Source organism: Miscanthus floridulus, chromosome 19, assembly GCF_019320115.1.
Source record: "Miscanthus floridulus cultivar M001 chromosome 19, ASM1932011v1, whole genome shotgun sequence".
NCBI classification, from domain to species: Eukaryota; Viridiplantae; Streptophyta; class Magnoliopsida; order Poales; family Poaceae; genus Miscanthus; species Miscanthus floridulus.
Window position 1 is genome coordinate 87,279,200 of NC_089598.1, and position 20,222 is coordinate 87,299,421.

The window sequence follows — 20,222 nt, forward strand, 5'->3', positions numbered from 1 at the left end:
CTTGTCCTTCACCTCTTCTCCAAGTGCTTTGAGATCATTGATAAGCACTTGAAGCCTATGAAACATCTCCAGCACACTCTCATCCTCCTTCATCTTGAAGCTTGCAAACTTCTCCTTGAGAATGTAAGCCTTTGCACCTTTCACGGCTTGAGTGCCCTCAAATGATTCTTCCAACTTCTTCCATGCCTCATGAGCCATCTCAATATTCTTGATTTGCTCAAATGTTCTCTCATCAATTGCATCATGAATAGCACTTAGAGCAATGTCATTGTTTTGGAGAAGCACTTCTTTGGCCGCGGTGGGATTCTCCAGATCACCAATCTCAATTTTGGTTTCTACCACCTTCCACACCTTTCTATTGATTGACTTGATGTGTATGGTCATTTTTGACTTCCAATAGGGATAATTTGTGCCATCAAATTGGGGTGGCTTCTTGGTGTTGTTGATTTGAGCTATTTTTACACCGAAGGTTGTTAAGCCTCAAATCACGGTGACCTCAGCTCTGATACCACTTAAAAGGTCCTAATGGCTAGAGGGGGGATGAATAGCCTAATAAAAATTTCTACAACAGCACTTAACAAAATGGTTAGACAATTATGAGGCGAAGCAAGTGTTGCGCTAGCCTACTCAAAATGCAAGCCACCTACCACAATTCTAGTTTAGATAGTATCTATTCACACAATAGCTATGACACTACCCTATGTTAGTGTGCTCTCAAAGGCTAACTAAAGATCCACACCAACCAAGCAAGCAAGCTCTCACAACTAGCTACACTAAAGAGCTTGACAACTAGTTTGCGGTAATATAAAGAGATTGATCAAGAAGGTTATACCATCGTGTAGATGAAGAAACCAATCAATCACAAGGATGAATAACAATGAAGACCAATCACCTCGGAATCAATGATGAACACAATGATTTTTTACCGAGGTTCACTTGCTTGCTGGCAAGCTACTCCTCGTTGTGGCGATTCACTCACTTGGAGGTTCACGCGCTAATTGGCTCCACACGCCAAACCCTCAATAGGGTGCCGCACAACCAACACAAGATGAGGATCACACAAGCCACGAGCAATCCACTAGAGTACATTTTGGCTCTCCACCGGGGAAAGGTCAAGAACCCCTCACAATCACCACGATCGGAGCCAAAGGCAGTCACCACCCTCCGCTCAACGACCCTCGCTGCTCCAAGTCATCTAGGTGGCGGCAACCACCAAGAGTAACAAGCGAAACCCGCAGTGAAACATGAACACCAAGTGCCTCTAGATGCAAACACTCAAGCAATGCATTTGGATTGTGTCCCAATCTCACAAAGATGATGAATCAATGATGGAGATAAGTGGGAGGACTTTGGCTAAGCTCACAAGGTTGCTATGTCAATGCAAATAGCCAAGAGAGTGAGCTTGAACTAGCCATGGGGCTTAAATAGAAGCCTCCACGAAATAGAGCCGTTGTACCCCTTCACTGGGTACAACGTGGGGTGACTGGAGGCTCCAGTCATATCGACCGGATGCTGGCCCTCAGCGTCCGGTCATGTGATTCATGCCACGTTTCTCCAACTTCAAATACTGTTCATCAGATTTCAACGGTCATCAGTTGACCGGACGCGTCAGTTAGAAAGTGACCGGACGCTGGACCTCAGCGTCCGGTCGTTTCCAGTAAGGTTTCAAACATGAATTTTCACGATCGGACGTGTCCGGTCATGCCTGATCGGACTCACCCAGCGTCCGATCAATCAATGTCTCCTCTGTGCACCTCACGTCAGCGTACGTCAGCACTGACCGGACGCACCCTGCCAGCGTTCGGTCGTAGAGAGACCCAGCGTCCAGTCGTTTGACCAACGCCAGCGTCTTTGCTGATACATCTGACCGGACGCGCTGGTCCAACCATGGCCAGCATCTGGTCACTCCCAATGACCTCCATCTTTTCTGTCTAGGTCACCGGTGGCACCGTCCGACTATCCGCACTCTACGGGCAGACACTCTTGATCAAATGTACCAACCACCAAGTGTATCACCTTGTGCACATGTATTAGCATATTTTCATAAACATTTTCAAGGGTGTTAGCACTCCACTAGATCCTAAATGCATATGCAATGAGTTAGAGCATCTAGTGGCACTTTGATAACCGCATTCCGATACGAGTTTCACTCCTCTTAATAGTATGGCTATCAATCCTAAATGTGATCACACTCTCTAAGTGTCTTGATCACCAAAACAAAATAGCTCCTATGGTTTATACCTTTGCCTTGAGCTTTTTATTCTTCTCTTTCTTCTTTCCAAGTCTAAGCACTTGATCATCATCATGGCATCATCATCATGTTATGATCTTCATTTGCTTCACCACTTGGAGTGTGCTACCTATCTCATGATCACTTGATAAACTAGGTTAGCACTTAGGGGTTCATCAATTCACCAAAACTAAACTAGAGCTTTCAGCAGGCCATGCATCAGTAGCAGCTCCTCATGCAGCAGCAGCTCCTTGGATTTATGCAGCATGCAGTGACAGCTATTGGGGTTCCACCGCCACAGCCTTCACCCCAGCTTGGTTAGCCTACCACCACTTCTATGACTCTAGTTTTACAGCCTAGTGGGCTTCAAAGTCAGGGACAGCCACCAGCACAGTTTGCTTCACCTATAGAGTAGGTGTCCCAGTGGTTTGCTTCGCCAGTGTTAGCCCCATAGTTCACACCTCTTCAGACAGGCTTCACACTGGCTCAGACTTCCTCGTTACTAGTGCTAGATACCTCAGTCTCCAGGAGTCTTGGAGCGACTTTCAGTGAGTTTACAGGGCAGCCTACTCTGCCATATTTGCATGTCCTAGGTCCTTCTATAGTTGCATCTATTACCAAGACTACAGAGACGCTCCCTTCCTCAGTGGCATTATCAGAGCCGGCTGCTCCAGTCATACCTGCACAGTCTACAGCAGCTCTAGTTGTTGATCTGACCCAGACCGCTTCAGCGTCGCTTCTAGCTACAGAGGGTTAGACTGCTCAAAGCTTTGGTTCAGATGATGATGACACTCAGTTCCAGCTTGCTCCTCGTACCTCAGCGCCCGACTTGTCCACTGCAGCCCCGCCGATCGACCCTTAGGTTTTGGTGTTTGACGCTAAAGGGGGAGAGGGATCGAGTATGTCAGTCTTAGGGGGAGCTTAGTTTATCTATTAGATTATCTATTACATTTGGAGTTTTATGTGTGATATACTATTATGCATTCATGTGTTTACTTTTATGCATCAAACTATATTTATGTGATAGTGATATCTACGTGATTATGATATATGACATGTGTGCTCTCTACTTTGATTTTTTTATATGTCATATCACTTGTGCTACGCTCATTTGCTTTGCTTCCACGTTTTACTCCGATGCAAATGAGCTTTATTACTTGTACTCATGCTTATTTCATATCTTTTAAGTACATCATATTGGCTTGGGTCATATAAGCTTGCCTAACTCTTTTGTTCTTATTGTCAAAAGCTTATATGAACCAAACATGTTAAAAACCTCAACTCTTTCACATACTCGAGGTGGTATTGTCATCAATCACCAAAAAGGGGGAGATTGAAAGCATCTAGGCCCCTAGTTGGGTTTCGGTGATTAATGACAATACGTGATTACTATGACTAACGTGTGTTTTGCAGAGGCAATTAAGTTAGGTCATGGTAATGGAGATCGATTGGGCTATCATGGTGGTCATGCCCCTACGATGGAAATTGTTTTGGTTTTCAAAGGATGGACGACAAGGTTAATGATGGACTAGTTCTAAGTGTCATTTGGTGTTGAAGAGACACTTAGAATAGTTTAGGACTTTGTTTTTCCTTTGGTCGTACTATTAACGGGGGTATGGACGGGTAGCTTGACCTAGGTGAGTCTAGTGGGTTAGGTGTGGTGCACACTTGCTAAACATAGCACTAGGTAGCTCCTAAAAAGCCCTTAGATCCATTAGGGCAACTTCATTCACATACGATCGAAAATTGAAAGTGAATGAAGGGTTAAATACTAACCGGATGCTGGCTTCGGTGTGACCGGACGCTGGCGCAGAGTTCGGTCAGTTCATTTGATCAAGATGAAGTCATCTGGAAGTGACCGGACGTTGAGAGGTGAAGTGACCGGACGCTGAGAGCCAGCGTCCGGTCGACTCCAGTAAGGTTCCAGAGAGGGAAAATCACGATCGGACGCGTCCGGTCCGGTCACTATTTGATCACTGGAATTCGGGGTGAACTGACCGACGCGTTTGGTCAACATGACCAGAGCGTTCGGTCACCCCGCAGAGGCACATAACGGTTCGTTTTTCAGCCCATGTTATAAATACTCCCTCCATTCATGTGTGGGGGTACTTTTACTCATTTCAACAGCTAAGAAACACCTTTAAGAGTGCCAAGAAGAGCAAGATCCTAGTGAGGTGATTGAGATTTGAGAATCCCAAAGAGAGCCCTTATTAGTGAGATCAAGAGTAGCAAAGTGTGCATCCACCCTTCTCATTAGGCTTGTTGTGGTTAAGTGAGAGTTCGTGCTTATTACTCTTGGTGATCGCCATCACCTAGACGGCTTGGTGGTGATTGGGAGCTTGGTGATCATTCGACGAAGCTGGTGGATGACCCAACTCAAGTTGTGAGTGGTTGTGGGTGATTCACCGCGACGGAGTGTCAAAGAATCAACCCGTAGAGAGCACTTGATCCTTGCGCGGATCAAGAAAGAGCTACACCCTTGCACGGGTGCTCCAACGAGGACTAGTGGGAAGTGGCGACTCTCCAATACCTCGACAAAATATCGCCGCGTTCCTCCTTCTCTCTTTACTTTAAGCATTTACTTTGAGCAATTCAATACTTGTCTTTACATTCATAGAATTACCATGCTAGAGTAGGATTGGAACTTAGGTTGCAAGACTTTTTGTGCGATAGAATATTAGAAACGCTTTCTAGGCACAAGGGGTTAATTGGGCTAACCGTTGGATTTAATTATTGCAAAGAAATTTAGAATTAGCCCAATTCACCCCCCTCTTGGGCATCTTGATCCTTTCATGCCTTTTGCCTCTCCGTCAGGGAAAGGTCAAGAACCCCTCACAATCACCACGATCGGAGCCGGAGACAATCACCAACCTCCGCTCGACGATCCTCGCTGCTCCAAGCCGTCTAGGTGGCGGCAGCCACCAAGAGTAACAACCGAATTCCGCAGCGAAACACGAACACCAAGTGCCTCTAGATGCAAACACTCAAGCAATGCAGTTGGATTCTCTCTCAATCTCACAAAGATGATGAATCAATGATGGAGATGAGTGGGAGAGCTTTGGCTAAGCTCACAAGGTTGCTATGTCAATACAAATGGCCAAGAGAGTAAGCTTGAGCCGGCCATGGAGCTTAAATAGAAGCCCCCACGAAATAGAGCCGTTGTACCCCTTCACTAGACACAGTTCGTGGTGACCGGACGCTCCGGTCATATCGACCGGACGTAGGACCCCAGCGTCCGGTCGCCCGATACTTGCCACGTGTTATCGACTTCAAATGCTGATCGTCCGATCTCAACGGTCATCTGTACATTTAAGTAGTGACCGGACGCGCTGCTCAAAGTGACCGGACGCAGGACCCCAACGTTCGGTCGTTTCTAGTAAGGTTCCATTCGCGAAAATTCACGACCAGACACGTCCGGTCATGCCCGACCGGACTCACCCAGCGTCCGGTCACTCAACGTCTCCTCTGTGCACTGCCACGTCAGCGGGACCGGACACACCCACGCAGCGTCCGGTCACCAAGTGACCCAACGTCCGGTCGAAAACCGACGCCAGCGTCTTCTCTGCTTTCACTAACCGGACGCGCCGGTCCAGTTGAGACCGGCGTCCGGTCCACTCTGTGAAACCCTGTCTTTTTTTACAGGGCATCGGTGGCACAGTCGAACTGTCCGCACTCTACGGGCGGACACTCCGTCGGTGAAGTTTCTAACCCTTACTCAAATGTGCCAACCACCAAGTGTATCACCTTGTGCACATGTGTTACCTTATTTTCACAAATATTTTCAAGGGTGTTAGCACTCCACTAGATCCTAAATGCATATACAATGAGTTAGAACATCTAGTGGCACTTTGATAACCGTATTTCGATATGAGTTTCACCCCTCTTAATAGTATGACTATCGATGCTAAATGTGATCACGCTCACTAAGTGTCTCGATCACAAAAACAAAAATAGCTCCTACCACTTATACCTTTGCCTTGAGCCTTTTGTTTTTCTCTTTCTTCTTTTCAAGTCAAGCACTTGATCATCACCATTGCATCACCATCATCATGTCATGATCTTCATTTACTTCACCACTTGAAATGTGCTACATATCTCATGAGCATTTGATAAACTAGGTTAACACTTAGAGTTTCATCGATTAACCAAAATTAAACTAGAGCTTTCACACTGTCTACTGTCTGATTGTTTGTGGCCAAATGTGTATGACTGGATGTGTATGTGTCCATCTTTTTATTTTATTTTTTACTTTGGAACAAATAAAAAATGTTAGGATTGAGCAAGGCTTACTTGTTATAAATGCTCTCTCTAAAATCTATCGATGGAAGAGGCGAAATTGTTGCTTCAGAATCTCGCTGCCCATGTCCTTTTATTTACCCTCATTGTGAATATGTGAATGTGTATCAAATATGCGTAGTCAAGTGCTATTGCCAGCATAACCTTGGAACTCACTCGGACTGGTACAAGTACAACCCTCGATTCGAGCTGCGGCTGCCGCGAGGAGGAAAATGTGTCGCTGCCTGCCGCCGCGATCGGAGCGAGCGACGGAGCGCACGCCCTCGTGCTCCGCATCCCCAGTCCCCCTCCCTCGCTCTAGTCCTTCGACGCCGCCTCCCCAGTCAAATTAATGCGAATGATGCGTCCGGCGGCGCCCGAGGCCCCGGCGCACGTTCGCCCGGCGGCACTACCGATGGCCGGCGCTCTCTCTCCCTCGGTTTTCCTCCATTGCCGGCTCTGTCGGGTGGACCCAGATCGGACCTCGTAGCCGGCCCCGCCGCGGCAGGTGCACCGCGCGCGGTCCACGGCGTCGCCCAAAGCGGCGGCAGCCTGCGTGTCGTGTCGACCATCCCGCGCGTCGAAACGCTGTTCACGCTTGCAGCGCGATGGCACCGGTGTTCTGCCCGAGAGCTCATAGCTGAGAACGTTTGCTCCTGCCGATTTTCACCGTTCCTTCCATGTAAGAATTTTTCTCATATGGGGAAAAAAGATCAAATTACTCACCCAAGTAACGCCCTGTGCCTTTTAACTGATTTTTTTTATCGGTTTTCTCCCACCAAATATTTTAGTTAGTTCATTCTACTCTTAATAATTGTTTTTCATTTACAAGTTGAGTTCTAAGTTAATTTTTTTATTGATATCATAACTAAGGTCAAAGTTTTATGAATTTTTGAACATCTTATAATAAAATAACCCTAGAGATACAAGATTGTATAAAAAATAATGATAATGATTTATAATGTAATTTTAACATAAGTTATCGTATCCACTATTACTGTACAAAATTTTAACATAGAGCTCAACTTTTACATAGAGAAAAAAAAGGACACATCTTATTAGAACAAAGTCTACTTATAACCTTCCTAACGATTGACGTTCGAGTATTACTTTTATCGCCTCACCCAGAAAATGAGAGGACTGACTTTCTCATCACCTGAAACGCTATATGAGAAGTATAAATGATTGTATGTCTTTCCATCACCTAAAGCCTTTAGGTGCAATCGATTAGTGCTTGTGCATACAACTTTTAAGAGCAAAAGGTGGTTGGTGCAATAAAAAAAGTTGCTTGCTCCTATTGTACGTGTAAGGCGTAAAATCACCTCCACGTGAGAGTGGGTGTTAAAATAAACTCTCCATTCTATAATATAAGAAATCTGAGTTTGTTCCAAGTAAAATTATGCTAAGTTTAACCAAATCTATAAAAAAAGAACGATAATATTTACGACATCCAATTAGCATTGTTGAATATATGATGAAACATATTTTCATAATTTACATCTTTGATGTAGGAGGTGTCAATTAATACCTCTCTCTACATATTTTATTCAAACTTAGCATAGTTTGACTTAATTTAAATTCAGACATATGAAGTAGGTGAACTATCCGCCTTTTCCAACAACTTAAGCTGGCAACAATGTGTTCACTTCTCCAATTTAGCAACAGCCAGCGTACACGGTTGCGAACCCATTATGGTTCGGTGGTCCCTTCAGTATTTCTGCCAAGTGCCAACTCGCTGAGCCTGTTCGTTTCGGCTGAATTGGCTTATAAGTCATGGCTGAAAGTACTGCTGGCTGGTTTGATATGAGAGAAAAACACTGTTTAAGCCGTGGATTATAAGCTACATACGAGCGAATAAGCTGAAACCGAACAGGCTGTCGTCCTCAGTAATGGTTCAGGAACTTCTGTTACTGGAAGCTTCAAATCTACCAACAGTTACGCATCTCAATGGAAGGCCCAAATTTAGGGTTGTTCAGGGCTTCAGGCCATAGTGTCTAGAGGGGAAATTCGTTCAGCTCAATGATTCTACCACAAATACCGTATGACGAGCAAATCCCCCAACATCCGAAGAACAGATTACCGACGACCTCGGTCAGTGGACAAAAATGAACTACGCAGTGCGGTGATCTGAATCATTTCACTTGAGATGAACGGAATAGGCAAACGCAGTGCCGAGACATTGGCACGCAGCTGGTACGACTCGAGTCCCAGAAGATCGTGTTGACTGTCTCTCCAGGTACAGTATGGCCGTATGAATGTAGTATGAATCTTGACACCAGGTGCAGAGAAGCCTAGGACCTGTTTCCCAACCCGTACAATCCAGCAGCAGAACCAAAACCCAAGCTGGCATCCTGGTCATGCTTTTCCAGGCCACTTGCCATGGCCAACACCTGAAAAGAGGAAAACCATATGGATGGTTAGTCTATGCTCGAATCAAGTGAGTGTAACCCCGCGAAAAGAAACAGACCAAATTCAACCAGCTGAAAAGATTCTCCATGCCTTCAGTCTCCCAAGTTACCCGATTCAATGCTACCGACAATGGTGGCCAAACACAAGGTTTGACATTGCGTGCTGAGGGTGGCTGTTTCACACACCCACCAATTCACTACCACAGTTGTCAAGTTACTATCACCTAGACCTAGGAGTCTGACGATTCAATACGGTTTACGATACATGTGGGGGCACCGAGAGCATTGCTTAAGATCAACGGGAGGTGAAACTCTAGGTTCTGGCCTTGTTTACTGAATACCTTTCTAGTTGGCCACTAAAGTTTGCCTCTTCTTCCTCACTACGATGCATTGGCAGCACCGCGGCATAAGGCCCAATGCACTCAAAATCTTCCATCTCAAGTAATTTGCCGATCCTTGAAGCACTTTTACTGTGCATGAGATCCTTGGAAACTACTCCTACTGCTTGGCAAATGGAAATGGACAAACTTTGAGATCTCCCAGGCACATGAATATACTTAAGCCAATAAGAAACTGCCGAGGACCTAGCTAATTGTATATGGATTAAAAGTACAGGTGCAGCATTCAATGAATATAGGAGATATCGCAACTCTACTTTGACCAATGGAGTGCCCATGTCTCTGAAGGCCTATAAAACTACCCTTCCTTTGTTCTGCTTTCTCCTTCCATTTCTGCTAGTTAAATGACAGACATACCTAAAAGCAGGGTTAAACAGTTAGTTATGCAGCCGTTAAACTGTATAAGCTTCTTGCTTGGGCTGGCCATCCTCTCGGCCACCCTTGGCCCCTTCGTCGCCATTGCACATAGAGGTTAGACATAATCATCTCTCCTGCATTTGCAGCTCTGCCTACTTTTAACCTTATTCTTCTAGTATCTCTAAGACTTCCCAGCTCATTCCCTTCTCAGTTTAAGCATGCATGTTTGATGAACTGATACACCTTCCGCCTGTTTTCAGAATTACTGTCAGTAACTGGCGGCAAGGGAGGAGCAGAAATCAAGCTGGTAAGAATCTGAAGCACTATCAAGTAATAAATTATGTAGCCAGGACTCATCCTCTGGCTACAGAAACTAATGATGTGTCGAATGCAGGAACTCAGCGTTGACAAGATCAGGACAGATGAGGAAGTCAGAAGCGATGTATTGACAGGTCGAAGGTTGGCTTTTGGAGATGCAGTCATGGAGCAGAAGGAAACAAAGAATTCTGGAAGCAGAACAAGCTCAGGTGCAAAACATTCTGTTGGAAAATGCAGGCATGGAGGAGGGAAGGATTTGAGTATGAACTGTAACTTTAGAAGTAGAAAACCTCCACCAAAGGTTTACTTTGATGGCCACATTCCCTTCACTGCTGATTACCGTTCACCCCGGAAACACCCTCCCAAGAACAACTAGAAGTAGATAGGATATAGCCAAGTAACTATAACTAGCTTGTTTTCCTTCCATTTCTCTTTTGGTTTGCCATCCTATATGTCAAATAAGGCTTTTCCTTCTTGTTAGATACATGTGTTTAGTTATAACTAAAAAAATAAATGGTCATTTTCCTATGTCGTGAATCATGATACTTATGTTACATTTCTTTTGGGAAAAAGTTCAGCATTTATGCACCATTTTACTCAAGATAGACTTGTAACTTTCAATTTTCTAGATGTTAAAAGTTTGACAAAAAAATCTAACAAACAAAGGAAGAAAATCCCAAGAAAAATAACAATGAACTACTACATTTCCATTTTCTGTTCAGTTTGAATATCTTTACATTCTTAATGCAGGAGAAAATAAGAATTACTCAACTAATTCACGTGTGCCGTCAAACATAAAGGTGATCTCTTCCTCCTTACCAACATTACATCAACATGTTTTTTGGGTCAAAAGATGGAATGAATTTAATTTTTATAGTAGTCACGTGAAAATGGTGAAATTAAAACTGCAACTTCATACTTTTAATGCTGATATCAGAGTGTGCATACCAGAAATAAATAAACATGAACATGTGTACATTTCAGATATGTCAAAGGTCTACAAAATATTGTCAAATGGTAAAATGGGAGAGTAAGTTTGAGGTACCACATGGCCACATACATGTGCACACTGCACACTACTCTATACCAGACTAATATTTTTCCAGTACACGAACATCCCTTTTGAATATAAACCTGTCCCAGAAAGTCATAATAGCAATTACCACTGTTTATCTTTTTATTTTCCTTGCATTTCCTTATTAGTGGTATAAGCCACTACTAATTTCCTAGTGAAATGTCTCAGGATAGTAGTAGGCCCCGGATGAAGGCAGGACCATCCAGGAACAGAGTTAAACTAGAAGGAAGTACATCAGTGATAGCACTGAGCATTCCAAATCCTCAACGTCTAAGAACATTGCCATCGAAGCACTCCAGGAATTCAAATGCAGGCTCCAAAAAAGAACTGAGGGATTCAGTAGTTCACAGAACCTTATATAAAATTAATGAGGATTGGAAGGAGAAAATGCTAGAGGCCAGTGATGAAGTTCTAAAATTTCTTAACAAGGATTACCATGCCTCTCCCCATAAGAGGAAACCTGTTCACAACTGAGAACGGATAAGATGCTTATGCCAAATCCTAGTCTTGTAACCTAACTTAATGCTCTAATGATGAGCCAGTATGATGTACTGCTGTTTTACTTCATCGTGTGTGTAAAAGAATAGAGTTTGGGGCAATTGGCCACACCTCAATGTGAGGGGGCGCCTTCTATTATATGGCCGGCTGGCCTTGCTTTACAAGGCAGGGGGTAATCTCCCTGATTTACATCTACTAACTATAGCAACTGATCCCTGATTTACAGCTGCTAATTATGGCTGTGATATCCATAATTAGCAGGGGATATTCTATTTCCTAACACCCGCCCGCAGTCGCAGCGGGAGGCTCCCGGACGCAAAGACTGGATCGAAAGTCTAGAAACAATGCCGTCGGAAGCCCTTTAGTTATGATGTCGGCGAACTGATGAGAAGAGGGCACATGGAGTACCCGAATCGCACCAAGGGCCACCTTCTCGCGGACGAAGTGTATGTCGATCTCGATGTGCTTCGTTCGCTTGTGGCGGACGGGATTGGCCGTCATGTAGATGGCGCTGACATTGTCACAGAAGACAACAGTGGCAGAGGGTAGCTGTAGGTGGAGCTCCTGGAGGAGCTGTCGGAGCCAACAGCATTCGGGAGTCAGGACAGCCTGCCCAGTCGGCGTCGGAGTAAGCCGTCAGCTTGTCAACGGGCCCGACGCCGATGTGTAGACCCGAGGAGAGGGTGCCCTTCACATAGCGCAGGATGCGTTTGATCAGCGCACGGTGCGGCTCTCGGGGAGCGTGCATGAAGAGACACACCTGCTGGACAGCATAAGCCAGCTCAGGACGAGTCAGAGTGTAGTACTGGAGCGCCCCAGCCAGGCTCCTATACTCGGAGGCGTCCTTCTCTGACAGGAGTTCCCCGTTATGGGCGGAGAGCTTGGCCTGAGTGTCAACAGGTGTCGCCGTAGGATGACACTCAGCCATGCCCGCACGCTGAAGGAGATCGACGGCGTACTGGTGCTGAGACAGGAATAGGCCGTCGGAGGAGCGTGTGACAGCGATGCCGAGGAAGTGATGAAGCTTGCCAAGATCCGTCATGGCGAATTCAGAGCTCAGCTGGGCCGTGATGCACTGAAGGAGAGCTGTGGATGAGGCGGTGAGGACGATGTCGTCGACGTACAGCAGTAGGTAGGCGAGGTGCGTCCCCTCTTGGAGAACAAAGAGGGACGCGTCGGAGGCGGAGGCGACAAAGCCGAGCTGCCGGACGAAGGTGGAGAAGCTAAGAAACGCGGATACTTCGCAAAACTCACGTACCGGTATCGGATACCGTATCAGATACGGATACTGCACGGATACTGCCGGATACGTATCCCGGACGTATCGGAAATTAACACAATTTTCAAATAATAAAAATATGCGGATACTCCTGGGATACCTTGCCGATACCTATAGGATACCTGATAACCCTTAAAACCACTCGTTCGGTTCGTATAAAAGTTGTCCGCTCAGCTATGCCCCTCCGTAATCCCTTTTCGTGCGGCCACAGCAGCCACCGCCGCTGCACACACGCTCCTCTGAAGCAGGCGTGCAGCATGCCGTAGATCTGCGGCAGCAGCGCTGCTCGACCGCCGCCGCTCGGCCGCCCCTTCGTTCTCCAGCTCTCCGCCTGTGTCTTCTCTCCCTGGACCACGTCCTCAAGCCCCTGCCACCTCCACACGCCATCGGCGGCCGCGGCTCCTTCCCCTTCTACGGTGAGTCCGTTTTTTCTTCTCTTCTCTAATCTGGTCCTTCCCTTCACTTCTTAGCTATCTCCCTGCTCCTTGTCTGATTCTCCTCTTGTTATTAGATCCAATGGCGACTTCTTCGAATGCTTCTGCATCTACTGATGGTTCTGAAAGTGGAGGATTTCCTGTCGCCAACAACCCTGCTATTGCAAGTCAGGTCTTAGCTGCTGCTGGTGTGACTCCTCCACCTTCAGATGATGATGCTAAGAAGACACTGTGGAGGTATGTTGAGTTAATTGAGAGAATTGGAAAGGGTCAGGAGGGCAACTCAAAGATGAGATGTAGACTTTGTGACCATCATTTTCAAGGAAGCTACTCTAGAGTTAAAGCACATCTGTTAAAGATTTCTGGTTTTGGGGTAAAGTTTTGTCGAGTGGTGACTGTACATGTTCTTAAACAACTGCAAGCTGAAGTTGCTGCTGCCAATGCTGCTGTTGCCAGGACCATGCCTAGAGATATTCCACTTCCTACTGAGGGCAACGAGAAGATGAGAAAGAGGAAGGGTGTCTCAGTTATTGAATCTAGCTTCAATCAAGAAGTCCGTAGCCAGCTTGATGAACTGATAGCTAGAATGTTTTATACAGCAGGCCTACCATTTAATCTTGCACGTAACCCATATTTTAGGAAGGCTTTCATGTTTGCTGCCAATCGGCCAATTGGAGGATATGTCCCTCCAAGCTACAACAAGCTGAGAACAACTCTTCTTGTGCAAGAGAAGACACATGTCGAGAGAATGCTGTAGCCCATCAAGGCGACATGGAGCTCTAAAGGTGTGAGTATTGTATAAGATGGATGGTCAGATGCTCAAAGGCGTCCACTCTTGAATTTCTTGGCTGTAACAGAAGATGGTCCAATGTTTCTTAGAGGAATCAACACTGAAGGAATATCCAAGACCAAGGATTACATTTCAGAGAAGATGCTAGCTGTAATTGATGAGGTTGGGGCACAAAATGTTGTGCAAGTGATCACTGATAATGCTTCCAATTGCAGAGCTGCTGGTATCATTGTTGAGCAGAAGCACCCTCATATTTTCTGGACCCCATGTGTTGTGCATACTTTGAACCTTGCCTTGAAGAACATTTGTGCTCCTAGGGACGTTGAGGATGAGCTTCATGATGAATTCCAGTGGATCAGCGAGGTTATTGCAGATGCCAGCATGATAAAGAATTACATCATGAATCACTCTATGAGGCTGTTTATGTTCAATGAGCATAGCAAGCTGAAATTCCTTGCCATTGCTGAGACAAGATTTGCCTCTGCCATTGTGATGTTGAAGAGGTTTGTTGCTATAAAAGATGCTCTTTCAGTGATGGTAGTGAGTGACAAGTGGTCTGCCTACAGGGATGATAATTCAGGTCAGGCCCAATTTGTCAAAGACAAGATTGTGAATGATGTGTGGTGGGATAAGGTGCGCTACTTCCTCAGTTTCACTGAACCTATCTATTCTATGATACGGGCAGCTGATACTGACAAGCCATGCCTGCATTTGATATATGAAATGTGGGATACAATGATAGAGAAGGTGAAGGCTGTGATCTATCATCATGAAGGGCTAGAACCACATGAAGAAGCTGCCTTCTTCTCAGCTGTGCTAGACATCTTGGTGAGTCGATGGGCAAAAAGTAACACCCCCTTGCACTGCTTAGCACACTCACTAAATTCCAAGTACTACACTGAAGCATGGATCAGTGAGGTTCCAAACCGAGTAGCCCCTCACAATGATGAGGAAATTTCAGAAATGAGAAACAGGTTCTAATTCTACCTCGTATTGTCATTTTCTTAATTGCCTTATTTTTTGCTGCCTGCATGAAGTTTGATTCCTGGTTGCAAATTGCTTTTGTAGGCTGAATCCTGGCCGTGCTGAGGATTTAGTTTTCACACACCAGAACTTGCGCCTTCTTTCAAGGAAAACTGAAGAATACCACCATGGTCCATCAGCAATGTGGGATATTGGAGCTGATACTTTTGAGGTTGATTTTGAGGGTGGTGCTGATTTTCTTGAGCATGCTGATCTATCACTTGATGAACCAGACCTTGAAAGAGTTCTAGAAGATCTTGGGGCGCTAGAAATAACTGAAAGCTCTGGTGCTGCTGCTGGGTCTGACTGAAGATGTTGGATCGATGGATTGATGGATGATTGCCAGTTTGCCATGGCCAGCTACTGTTCATGCATCATCATTTCATCACTTTATCAGTTATCGTTTTATCATTTCATCATGTCGTGTCCTTAATCTAGTTGCTATGTTATGTGTGTGTGTGTCATACCTAAGTTTGAATTATGGCTTGATGGCCTGAACGTTATGCCTTGAACTATTGAACGTTATGCCCTGAACCATGTTATGTTATGTAATATTTATGGTATGTTTTATTTTTTATTCTTTATATATATTGCCATATCCCCGTATATGCATTTTGGGGAAAATGGCGTATCGGAGTATCGCCGTATCGCGTACCGGTATCCGTATCCGCGTATCCGTGCAATTTAGTGGAGAAGTGCTGGTGCCAGGCCTGCGGAGCCTGCTTCAGTCCGTATAAGGACTTCTGCAGGAGGCAGACGCTGTCGGGGGCGCTAGGGTCGACGAAGCCTGGTGGCTGCTAGTAGTAGACAGTCTCCTCGAGATGACCGTGAAGGAAAGCATTCTTCACGTCCAACTGGTGGATCGGCCAGGCGCGAGATGCGGCGATGCTGAGGACGGTCCGAATGGTGGCCAGTTTGACCACCGGGCTGAAGGTCTCATCGTAGTCGATGCCCGCGCGCTGAGAGAAGCCGTGGACCACCCAGTGAGCCTTGTGGCGGGCAAGAGATCCATCGGCGTGGAACTTGTGTCGGAAGAGCCATTTTCCCGTCACGATGTTGGCACCGGGGGGACGCGGGACGAGTTGCCAGGTGTTGTTGTTGACAAGAGCCTGGTACTCATCCGTCATCGCTGCGCGCCAGTTGGCATCGGCCAACGCGCTGCAATAGTTCGTCGGGAGAGGCGAGGTCGAGGATGATGTGGCCGTCAGCCCTTCATAGCTGACGCGAGGGATGACACCAGTCATGGTGCGTGTGACTCGCGGCAGAGGTGGCGGTGGTGGTGTTGTCGAAGGCGCGGGTGGCGCCGGCGCAACCAGAGGTGGTGCCGGCGCAACTGGAGGCGCCGGGGTAGCCGGTGACGGGGCAGGGGCGGACGCCACGTGGGGGCATCGGACGTAGACCCGTGGAAAGGGAACCACAGGAGGGCGCCCGCCCGGTGCCGGAGAAGCTGATCCGGCTGCTGGTGATGTAGGTGCGGCATCGGTGTGCGGCTGCTCGACATCCGAGATGGATGGAGCGACCACGGGCGTCGAGGGAGGAGTTCCACCTGCAATAACAGTAGGACAGGGCACCGAAACCATATCGTCGTCTAAGAGGAAATCTAGGGAGGTGGGGGATGGGGCGTCTGGGGTTGCTGTAAAGGGAAACGTGGACTCGTCGAAGATGACATGACGGGAGATGATTATGCGACGGGTCGAGAGGTCGAGGTAGCGGTACCCTTTGTGAGAGGGTGGATATCCAAGGAAGACGCATGCCGCGGAGCGAGGTGCGAGCTTGTGTTTGGAAGTGGCCTGCAGATTTGGGTAACAGAGGCACCCAAAGACACGCATATGGTTGTAGGTGGGTGGCTGTTTATGCAGGCGAGTGAAGGGAACGTCATGCTGGATGGAGGAGGATGGACGTCGGTTAAGTAGGTAGCATGCTGTCAGGAGGGCCTCGGCCCAGTAGGTGGGTGGCAGGGAGGCATGGAGGAGCATGGTGCGAACGGAATTATTAAGGGTGCGGATTATACGTTCGGCCTTGCCGTTTTGGGGGGATGTGTAGGGGCAGGAGAGGCGGAGGTCAGTGCCGCGAGCGGCAAGGAATTGGGTGGTGGTGGTGTTAAGGAATTCAGTGCCATTATCGGCCTGAACACATTTGATAGGTAGGCTGAACTGAGTTTGGGCGAGGGCAGCGAGCTCAACTAAATGTTGGTGAACATCAGACTTTTTTGCGGAGAGGAAAAACCCAACAAAAATGACTGTAATCATCTAGACACACCAAATAGTAGGAAAAACCAGACAGACTGTTGATAGGTGATGTCCATACATCACAGTGAATGAGTTCAAAGGGCGCATGAGTTGTGGAATGCGAAGAACTGAAAGGTAGACGTGTGTGCTTGCCTAACTGACATGAATGGCAGATGGAGCGATCTACTGTTTTACAGGCAACAACATGAATTTTATGAAGGTGCGCTAAGGCAGCAGGTGCTGGATGACCGAGACGTTGATGCCATAGGGTCGACGAAGCAGCCAAGAGGGCGACAGGGGTGGAGACGGGCATGGTGTAGAGGTCCCCGTCGCTGTTACAGCGAAGAGTCACGCGTCCCGTTCGAAGATCCTTGATAGAAAAACCATGAGCGTCAAATTCAAATGAACAGCTATTGTCGCGAGTGAATTGACGAACAGAGAGCAGGTTACGAACTATAGATGGTGCGACAAAGATATTTTTAAGAATAAAATTAGATGTGGGAGTGGGTAGGACGGAGTGACCTCTAGATGTGACTGGAATGGTAGTGCCATTACCTACTGTTATTGAGATGGAAGGGGGTAGGTGCTGGGTAATCATACCATCCGAGGACGTCATATGTGTTGAGGCGCCGGAATCGATGACCCAGGGTGAGTTGCCCTGCATGTTCATGGCCTGTAGGGTGGCGATGAGGCCGGCTGCATCCCAGGTGGAGCTGCTGGAGTTGCCGGAGGTTGCCGCAGGAGCGAAGGCTGTGTGCCTAGGGAGCAGGCCCGAGGAGGCCCTGCTGGCGCCCAGACTGGGCGTTGGGGCCACCAGACCCGCCAAAGCTACTATGGCGGCGTTGTCCAGGAGGGGTGACCCGCTCACCAAGAGCCACGCGTTCGCCAGTCCAGGGGTTAAAGCCCCAGGGTAGGCGCCGGTTGGGGTTGCGGCCGCCAGAGGTGGAGGGCTGCTGGCCGCCCTTCTTGCTGTTGGGGTGCCGGTTGTCCTGCTGCTGCTACTGCTGGCCACCAGCAGGAAAGGAGGCAGCAGTGAAGAGCGCCAAGGCAGCACGTACCTTCTCGTCATTCTGTAGCCGCAGTTCCTTGAGGAGAAGCTGATGGCGAGCGGAGGAGAAGGTGAGGGGCTGTTGCCCGGCGATGTTGTCGGCGATCGTAGAGTAGACCTCGTTGAGGCCGCGCAGAAGGTTGAGGACGAGGGTGCTCTCGAGGACGGTCTAGCCAACGTCACGCAGTTCGTTGGCCTTCGCCTTCATGCGGACGCAGTAGTCGTCGATGGAGGAATCCCCTTGAATCATCGAGTGGAACTCGTGATTGAGGAAGATGGCACGAGGAGCTTTGTTCGCCTGGAACACGTCGTCGATGGCCTGCCACAGTGCGCATGCCGTCTGCTGAGTGTTGGTCATGGCGAGGTTGAGGATTGAGTCGGAGGCGGTGTTGTACATCCATCCGCGGACGCAGAAGTCAGCCTACTGCCATGCTTCGTCGGTGGGGCGCACAGGGGAGGCGGTGTCGAGGTGTTGCAGCAGGCCAAACTTCCCGCACATGGCGCGGAAAGCCATCGACCACTTGGTGAAGTTGGAGGGCTTCAACTCGAGGACCATGGGGACGTGCAGCTTGACATTGATAGTGGTGAAGGGGCAGATGGTCGGGGCAGAAGTAGCCCCTAGGGTGCCGCTGGTGGCAGAGGTGAGGTCTGAGGCAGTTCCCACGGGAAGAGAAGGAGGAGAGGCGGCGTGGGAGGTGGGAAATCAGATCAAGGCCCGGTGCTCTGATACCATGTAAAAGAATAGAGTTTGGGGCAATTGGCCACACCTCAATGTGAGGGGGCGCCTTCTATTATATGGCCGGCTGGCCTTGCTTTACAAGGCAGGGGGTAATCTCCCTTATTTACATCTGCTAACTATAGCAACTGATCCCTGATTTACAGCTGCTAATTATGGTTGTGATATCCATAATTAGCAGGGGATATTCTATTTCCTAACAGTGTGTAACAAGGAATAATGCGCCCCCGTTCATACTTATCTATGGTGGTTTTTCTCCAGTGCGCCAAATACTATATGAAGCTATCAAAATCTTGAAACCCAGCCTTAAGAGATATAAATGCATAGTCAGGCCCACAGTAACCATTTTATGAATAGATCACAAGCAACATCTTATGAATAAAGTAATTAGTTCATGATTTAGATTAGAGACTAAATAAAGAGTATGTAGGAGAAAACTACCTTTGCCCAAGTCTTGTAGACAAAAAATACGACATATGTTTACTGCCTGATCCAGTTAGGAACTTATAACCCAGAAACTACCACTGTATTTACGTTACAACCAGCGAGTCAATCCAGCAGGGCTTGCAATTCTTATCTGTCAAATGAACTTGAGTTTCAGACGATATTATCACTCATATATGTAAATAAAAAGGATAAAGGGAATTTTTAGGCAGCCTTACCCTTGCTTATTTTTGTGATGAGGCTGATTTGAACCCAGGACTCATATATATTTTGTGACGAGGCTAATTTGAACCCAGGACTCATATATTTATATGCAGGAGAGAAACACAAATTTATCAAAATGAAAGGCACAGGATCTATTGCTTCAACATTATTTTTTGCATAAGTAGCTTGGTTTCTTGATGGTTTGATATCATGAAAAAGAGGGTAAAATCTTGGTAAGCAAAGTACCATGATAATAATCAAAAGTGCAGAAAGGAAATTACATCCCACTACAGATAAATGCACAAGAACATTTCTTTTTTGTTTCTTTGAGAGAAACATGAGTTAATACTATCAATTAATCATGGTAATGTGCTTCCGTCCATCAAATTTTCAGAACTTCTGTTGGAGGTAACAGAGAAATAATCAGCCAGGGCTACTCTCCCAGGCGACTGCATTGCAATATATAGAGGATAAGTA

The 20,222-nt window shown here is 47.0% G+C and overlaps 1 protein-coding gene, 1 long non-coding RNA gene and 2 pseudogenes across 2 annotated transcripts; 2 read left to right on the plus strand and 2 right to left on the minus strand.

The window, feature by feature from the left end:
• Nucleotides 1-8,364: 8,364 nt before the first annotated feature.
• Nucleotides 8,365-20,018, minus strand: LOC136529921 (uncharacterized). Its single transcript, XR_010777475.1, has 3 exons — nt 19,760-20,018; nt 19,539-19,674; nt 8,365-8,895 (listed from the first exon to the last, which is right to left on the minus strand). It is a non-coding gene; the product is annotated as an uncharacterized lncRNA (long non-coding RNA).
• LOC136529920 (uncharacterized) lies at nt 9,656-11,535 on the plus strand. The gene is made up of 5 exons (XM_066522969.1): nt 9,656-9,782; nt 9,929-9,975; nt 10,063-10,195; nt 10,737-10,786; nt 11,230-11,535. The coding sequence occupies exons 1-5, from the start codon at nt 9,656-9,658 to the stop codon at nt 11,533-11,535; spliced, it is 663 nt and encodes a 220-aa protein (XP_066379066.1).
• Nucleotides 13,355-15,395, plus strand: LOC136528612 (uncharacterized; annotated as a pseudogene).
• LOC136528614 (uncharacterized) lies at nt 17,649-19,022 on the minus strand (annotated as a pseudogene).
• Nucleotides 20,019-20,222: the final 204 nt, after the last annotated feature.

Coding starts and splice junctions, on each gene's coding strand:
- LOC136529920 (XM_066522969.1), top strand. CDS start 9,656: ATGACAGACATACCTAAAAGCAGGGTTAAACAGTTAGTTATGCAGCCG. Junction 9,976..10,062: donor GAGGAGCAGAAATCAAGCTG/GTAAGAATCTGA, acceptor TGTCGAATGCAG/GAACTCAGCGTTGACAAGAT. Junction 10,787..11,229: donor GTGTGCCGTCAAACATAAAG/GTGATCTCTTCC, acceptor GAAATGTCTCAG/GATAGTAGTAGGCCCCGGAT.